The 7,270-nt window shown below is 34.2% G+C and overlaps 1 protein-coding gene across 2 annotated transcripts in view; it reads right to left on the bottom strand.

The window, feature by feature from the left end:
• Positions 1-5,929, bottom strand: part of spopla (speckle type BTB/POZ protein like a) — a 12,784-nt gene extending 6,855 nt beyond the window's left edge. The window contains exons 1-6 of one of the 2 annotated variants that reach the window (XM_014020106.1): positions 5,782-5,929; positions 3,952-4,034; positions 2,216-2,342; positions 874-995; positions 574-725; positions 323-450 (exon numbers count right to left, since the gene is read on the bottom strand). In XM_014020106.1, the coding sequence (XP_013875560.1) occupies positions 323-450; positions 574-725; positions 874-995; positions 2,216-2,293 (480 nt within the window). In that variant the 5' untranslated portion in view covers positions 2,294-2,342; positions 3,952-4,034; positions 5,782-5,929. Of the gene's footprint in view, positions 1-322; positions 451-573; positions 726-873; positions 996-2,215; positions 2,539-3,951; positions 4,035-5,781 lie in introns of those variants that run through there. The other variant, XM_014020107.1, reaches the window with a different exon arrangement.
• Positions 5,930-7,270: the final 1,341 nt, after the last annotated feature.

Genomic DNA, 7,270 nt, shown 5'->3' with positions numbered 1-7,270 from the left:
ACACACACACACACACACACACACACACACACACACACACACACACACCAAGAAATACTAGTCAGTTTTTCCTCAAGCAAGACAAAAGCAACTCAGAGCTTTATTTATTTAATGGTACACAATTYTTCAAGAAAAAGAGAACAACAAAATAAACAGACACACCTTGAAAGCATCAGTCTGACTTTAAGCACAGTGTTCCCAGTCAAACATTACAGACATGCAAATGAGTGAGGGAAGTGTGACTTTGTTTAGAGAAGCATAAGGGCGTTTTAAAAAATGCAATTCCTATTCATTACAAGAAATACAGAAAATAGAAATTTACCTCACAAAACAGGGTGAGCTTGTCATCAGGTAGGAGTCCATTAGCTTCATCAAGAAGAAAATCYCTCCGTATAAATTTTTTGAAGCCCCAGTCTTTGCCTTGGACAAATCTATATGCTCTTTGGCTTTCTGCAACCAGGAGAAAAAAAATAACGTTGAGACTTAAAATAAGYTAACTTGTCTGAATTGCACGGTTAATAAGATAAACAAGAAAAAAAAAACCAAATAATATTTGATGTTGCTTGTACTTACCCATTGCTTTCGTTTCTTCTCTTTTAGCATTCAGCAAGGAAAATTTAAACTTTGCTCTCACTTCACTTTTTGGACAACTAACAAGTAGTAAATACAGTGACAAATAATCTTTGCTTTCATCATCAAGTCCTTTTGGATTGACTCGCAAACACCTGGCAAGTGAACGGAGAACACAGCAAATCAGTTATGTTAGCATTAGCAAAACAATCCTAGCTGTATTTTTTGTTTTATTTAAAAATTAAAAAAAATCCCAATGTCGAAGAAAGCTTTATCATCAAACAGTTGAAACTGAGTACTGACCACTTCATTTTATCATTAGGGCCGGAAGAGAAGGTGGAACTCTTCAACACCTCTCCCATTTCTTCTCGGCAAAAACTAAAGTTGTTTATGGTCCACATGTAGGAAAACTTCACAACTTTGACCTTGAAAACAACAAACAAAGGAAACATTTTGACTTTAATTTTGTCACATTTTAACACATCACATAAGTACTCCTCCAACAGGTTTGATTTCAGAGCCAATACTTTACTAAATAGAACTATACATTTCATTTGAGACATCAAAACAACTCGACAGAGTAGACAAACTCACTAAGAGTTTTCSCACAAAAGTTATATTAATACTTTTTTGGTCACTTTTGGTTTTGACTAGCATGGCACTTGGTTCAGCCCTGAAAACCTGGTTCTACAGTTTCACCAATTTGTTTCCAGGCAGGAGTACACAGCCATAAACCYAATGGCCTTGTAGTGGTGTTTTGAAGATCAACAACAACAAAAAAGAGCATTAAAAGCTTGAAGCAGAAGTAAAATAAWGGAGTGACAAATAAACTTAAGCTCACTGTTAAATTTATCTCTCCTTTTTTAATCCTTTGACATTATCAGTCACAATGTAAATGCAAATGACCACTTATTACAACAAAAGGTATAAAAAATACGATGAAAATCTGAAATAAATGGACGACAGCAGCAGAAAAACAATAGATCCCACTCCAGTAAGCTAAAAACAAGAAATTATGAGATTATAAGAGACACAATCACTCTTTGATGACTCCAGTGGTCTCCACAGCCACCAGATCTTAATCCAATCGAGTTGGTGGAATAGTAAATTTGTGTCATGGACATACAGCTGACGAATCTGCAGCAATTGTATGATGCGGTCATGTCACTATAGACCAAATGTCTGAGGAATGCTTCGCTTAAGCTATGTCACAAAGAATGAAAGCAGTTCTGAAGGAGGTTCAACCCAGCACTAGCAAGTTTACCTAATAAAGTAGCCAGTGGCTGTAAAAACAATCAAACCAGTCCTTGCTGGACCTAAGTAAGAACAGGATCTAGCAACATAAACACTGAAACTGCTCAGCTTCATGCTAGACAATAAAAACAAACACACTCAAAGTTGTGCAATCAGTTATTTGCTATGTTTTCCTTTCAGCAATTATCTAACACAACAAATTGTTGGAAATAGTTGGGAGGGGAAAGACGTACCAGTTGAAACGGAAATACCAGGTCAAGGTTTTCATAACAATAGGTTATTTTGAGCTCATAATAAAAAGTGCTCTATCAGATCTAAACATTCACAATGTAATAAGACCACTTCTATCAACATAYAGAACAAGGTTCAGTGTGTTTATGTGTGTCCATACCTGTGTGTAACACCAGCTCTCTGCCACAGGTCCACTTGACATCTCCCCAGGAGGAGGGGGGGTGGGAACCCGTGACATCACTGGCTTAAAGGTACCACTCACCCACGTCCTTAAAACACTAGAAGTTCTAAAAGAAAAATTATGTTATTTTTGCACATAATCACACAGGATTAATTTCCTTCCCAACATGCAGCCTGCTTGACAAAACAATTTGATTAAACTATTTACAAGCCTCATTTCTTCTTTAAAATGATCAAGATAAATACTGTACTACAATATGAATCTTATAATACCTGACCAAACCTTGTTACGAGGTTAACAAAATAAAAGAGGCAGCAAAGTGACTTCTTAAGATTACACAATTTTATAAAAAAACGGTAATGCAAATGTTTGCCTTTGTACTTTTTTTTTACTTACGTAGTTAAAAAAAAACAGTACCTACCAAAGAAGAAAAATATCTTTATGCATGATGAAATACCAACTTGTCTCTGTGACTTTACATTTCAAACTTATGGAACAATGTAAATGTTGACTTGGCATTGGATTATTGTTTCAACTTCCTGGATACATCTGTTTTTCCTATGAGCAATCATATACAATCTCATCTTATGCAGCTTAAATTGCTCTCACAGCACTAATGTCACACTTCAGTCCATATCAACCAATAATGGCAACTTTCCAAAACACTTTGTGAAACAATAAAAAAGTGTGTAAAACAATAAATATGTTCAACTTTTATTTTCAAAAGCAAAGAAAAACAGCTTCCTATTAGCCATAACCATAAACATACATATCTGATAAAGACAGAAAACACAAAGCAGGATGAACTGGGCCTGATGCAAGTGAAAAATGTGTCCTAATCTGCAGATTATTTCATCAAACTTTACATCGTTAAAAAAGAACCCATCCAGAGGACATTTTTCTTTTTGATGAAACTTTACTGTTTCACCTAAATGGTTTGGGAGTTGACCTAAAATTCTAAAGGTGAAAGCAAAAATAGTAAAATAAGGGCAGACTGATGTACCTTTCTGCACTCAGGGCAAAACAATGAAGTAAATCTACAAATTCAATTAAATAAATTGGCCATAATTACCAAAATCCCTAAGTTATTTTTTAAGTAGAGAGACTCAATTAAAAAAAACCTCCTTTCTAGACATAATACAAAAATAGATTTCTGAGAGAAAATCTATAAATTAAAAACACCACAAACTACTGTCAGAGCAGCAAAATAATGTGTTATTAATTCAGCTTAAATTCTGATATTTAAAAGGTGTTTTGTGACAAATTTTTAAACCTGACAATAACAAGTCAGCATTTACAGAGGTCTTCTCACAAACTGATCATTTCCCCAAACTTCCTGTAGCTCATCACAGAAAGGACACATTAGCTCTACCTTAATGTTTCAGCTGGAAACAYTACACAGAAAACTTCAAATTTTCCTACAACCAACTTATGAGGTGAACAGGTATTTACACAAAAATATGGCAAATTTACAAGGTTGTATATTTAATAATGCAATTTAACTAAGACCTCATAACCTGAATTACACTAATGCCTAATTAATGACAGAGAGACATTTAATGTTTGTATTTCATATTAAATTACTATAAATTGCAAAAAAAAGTATTAAGATCACAAGCTGGGGTTTCACACTATATTGTACATCTTACCTCATTAGTTTAAATAATACATTTATGTCATGCAGCATCAGAAATTAATATAAAAATATTTATCACCTCTAGAATTCTTGAAATGTTTAGAGGTGGGAGTTTTTTATGTAATCACAGAGTCCTTCATGATGCCATCTTCATGTAACCCTCTAAACAAAAGAAGCATAAACATTAAACATAAGGTTTACCAACTTGAACAAAAATGAATCTCGTAAGCTTATTATCTAAAACCAAACAATGGTGACAATCAAAACATCAACAATTTTATTGTAAAATGTACTTATGTTTATGTCAATTCATAAACCATTTTAGTGTTTAAGTGAAATATTTCACTATTGTTTGCAAGTGTTCAGACTTTACTATATATATTTTCTCACCACTCTTAACTTGATAAGATTTATAGATTTCAAGTTAACCTTTTACAACATGACGCCTTTTGAATTTTGTAAAAAAAAAAAAAGTGTTCCTACTTAGGGTATAACATACATGCATACTTTTAAAGCAGCATTTCCCTAAAAGTGTAGCAAAAGGACATAGACTTAAATCATTTTAACAGCGGTGGACATACAGTAATACTCTGTGTGATGATCGATACCAATCGTTTCTACATTGTTTACAAAACGTTCAAGGCAGCAGCTCATCTTTTAGCTGACATGAAAAAAAGTGTAAACAAATAAACAGTCATGGCAATTCTCTACCTCCATCCTTTGTGTTTCCACAATGAACCTTTTCTTGCTTGCCTTTACAATTATGAATGTTTTTGCCCCACCTATTTAACTGATCTTAACCCACAAACCAGTAAGAGCACTCCAGTCAACAACCAACTTAACCTAAATAATAGGTCCAAAAAATTAAATCACAAAAGGTGTTGAGCTTTTGCAGTAGCTCTATTAAATGTTTACCTCTTCATTTAAGCAGTACTTGGACTGTAGACTATTAAATCTTTTCCTAAGGCCCATCTCTGCTGTTTTATTCAATTAGAAAACAAAACACCTATTTATCTTTAATATTTTAGGCCTTTGTTTGTTGATTGTATTTTCATCTTGTACCTTCAAAAYACTTTGCTCCACTCGTTTGTTTGTAAATTTACTATGCAAATATATTTGACATTGATATGAAGTGACAACCACAAGTCAATCAGATTAGTTGACTGGAAATTATTCACAATCACAGGCAACTTTGTTGGGACGACACATTAGCTGTAGTTGTGCAACAACGCCTATGATATTACAAATCATGTGAAACGACCAGGAGGCTTAATAGCTACTTTAACAAAGCTTAGAGTAAAAGTATTGCATTTATTTTGAGCTACAGCTTACGATAATCGTTATTTAGGATGTAAACGACTGCGACAAAGGATGGAAAAATCCAAGCGAAACAAGAGCTTAACTGAGCTGTAATTTCTAAGTATCCATCGCTGCATGRTTTATGTTGATTAAACATTTACACCCGTGTAAGTAAAAACCATTTAACAAAGAGAAACAAAACATAAAGCTCATTGTTTAATTGGCGATACGTTTTAGGCTAACCTAAGCTAACACCAGCAAGATTATATCCACTTTTGCCTTTCCACCCTATGAGCAGTGATATGTTGTAGCGTCAAATCTATTCACGTATCGCCAGGCTGGTAGACAAACATTTATATCAGGTCTTATTTACGAGCCAAAAAACATCCTATTAAAATTGGTAACGTTACGTTTACACTCCGCAGTACCCGGTGTAAAACAAAGGCCTTTCACTGATCCTTGTGGCAGGATGCTAGCTGAGCAAGCTAACGCAAACCCCCTCACGTTAATGGAGGAGAAAAAAAAAACATCAGCTAACTAGCAACTAGCCTGGGCTAATCTCTGCACTGGCTGCTCACAAAAAGTTTAAAAAGACGCGACGGTGGCGTACCTTTCAATTTTACACCCCCATATATATCGAATGACGCATATAGCTTTGTAATACGTTTGCTCCCTTCAACGTCCGTCACTTTGCACTCTGTTTCAGTCAGTCTCTTCACAGGGTTTCTTTGTCTAATTTATCTTTGCTAGCTTACACTTGTCTAGCTGGCTTGTAGCTTAACAAACTGGAAAATATACCTACTGCGCATGCGCGTGAAATTTACGTTCAAAGGAGCGTGTTCATCTCAGCACCTTACACACATTGAATAGTCGAATATTAGTTATAGTATAGATGTTTTAAAGCCGAATAAAATTTTTTAAGGCATGTATTTGTCAAAGAGGTTTTTCATCCATTTCTAAAATAATTGTGTGTCAGAATTTTAATTAAAAAAAACTTAATGCACATATGGAACATGTTCAGTTTCATACTAGGAAAATACTGTACAGTGAAACAAAATTAGGATTTCTTTATTATTTTTATGTGTAGTTAAAAGCTATATTTGCATATTTATGTATTTATACATGTATAGTTCTTATATGTGCTTTTGGATTATTATTATTATTAATTATTCTCTACTTTAGCAGAATATGTGAGTTCAGAATCATTCTTGCATAATGAATCAATATCTGTAAAAACGACATACTTATGTTTGCATTTGCTACTTTCACGTAACTTTAGCAGCCATCTACTCCCATTTGCTACTTTTTCAAGAGTGTCATTAAAATCTGTCCACATGAAATATTTAAYTTTAGCTTAGTCACATTTTACACAACACATAAAATATTATATTAAATCCAAGACTTTATTCAATGTTATATATGCTGGAAAGTGTCTTGTCTGTCTAACTCAATGGTTCCCAAACTTTTCATCTTCTGACCCACAAAATACCCATAGCAAAAACTTGTGACCCCAAATATTACTGGTCTGAGTACACAAACTTCAWTAATAACCCTAAAAACACAGGTATTGTGACAATCTAAACAGCTTCTAACAAATTTAAATACTTATTTATATTTATTTTGTGTTTTGTAATAATTATGGGGAAAATATTACATCAGCAATTGTTTTATTACCCTTTAAATCGATTTCTGGAGATTATCCAAGGTGCTTCATGACCCATAATTGGGTTCCAAGCCCAACTTTGGGAACCAAAGTGCAGTGGTTCCCAAACTTTTCAGCTTTTGACCCACAAAATAACAGTAGCAGAGACCTGTGCCCCCAGTTATTTTTGGATGATAAACATTTGTATCWGGTCAACTAAACATGGGCATAGTAATAATATTTTTTATATTACATTTATCCATTTTAAATACACTAACCTCACTCCTTTGTAACAACWAAGGCAAAAATGTAATTAATTCAGAAAATCTTTTCAGGACCCCACCTTGATGTTTCGGGACTCCACCTTGGGTCCCGACCCCAACTTTGGGAAACACTGGTCTAACTAATTCTATTGTTCTTGTGTGCAGCAGTGCCAATGAAAACGAGTCACCATCTT

Source organism: Austrofundulus limnaeus, unplaced genomic scaffold, assembly GCF_001266775.1.
Source record: "Austrofundulus limnaeus strain Quisiro unplaced genomic scaffold, Austrofundulus_limnaeus-1.0 Scaffold240, whole genome shotgun sequence".
NCBI lineage: Eukaryota > Metazoa > Chordata > Actinopteri > Cyprinodontiformes > Rivulidae > Austrofundulus > Austrofundulus limnaeus.
Note: the sequence above shows the minus strand (reverse complement) of the source record. Positions and strands in the feature narration are given on the sequence as shown.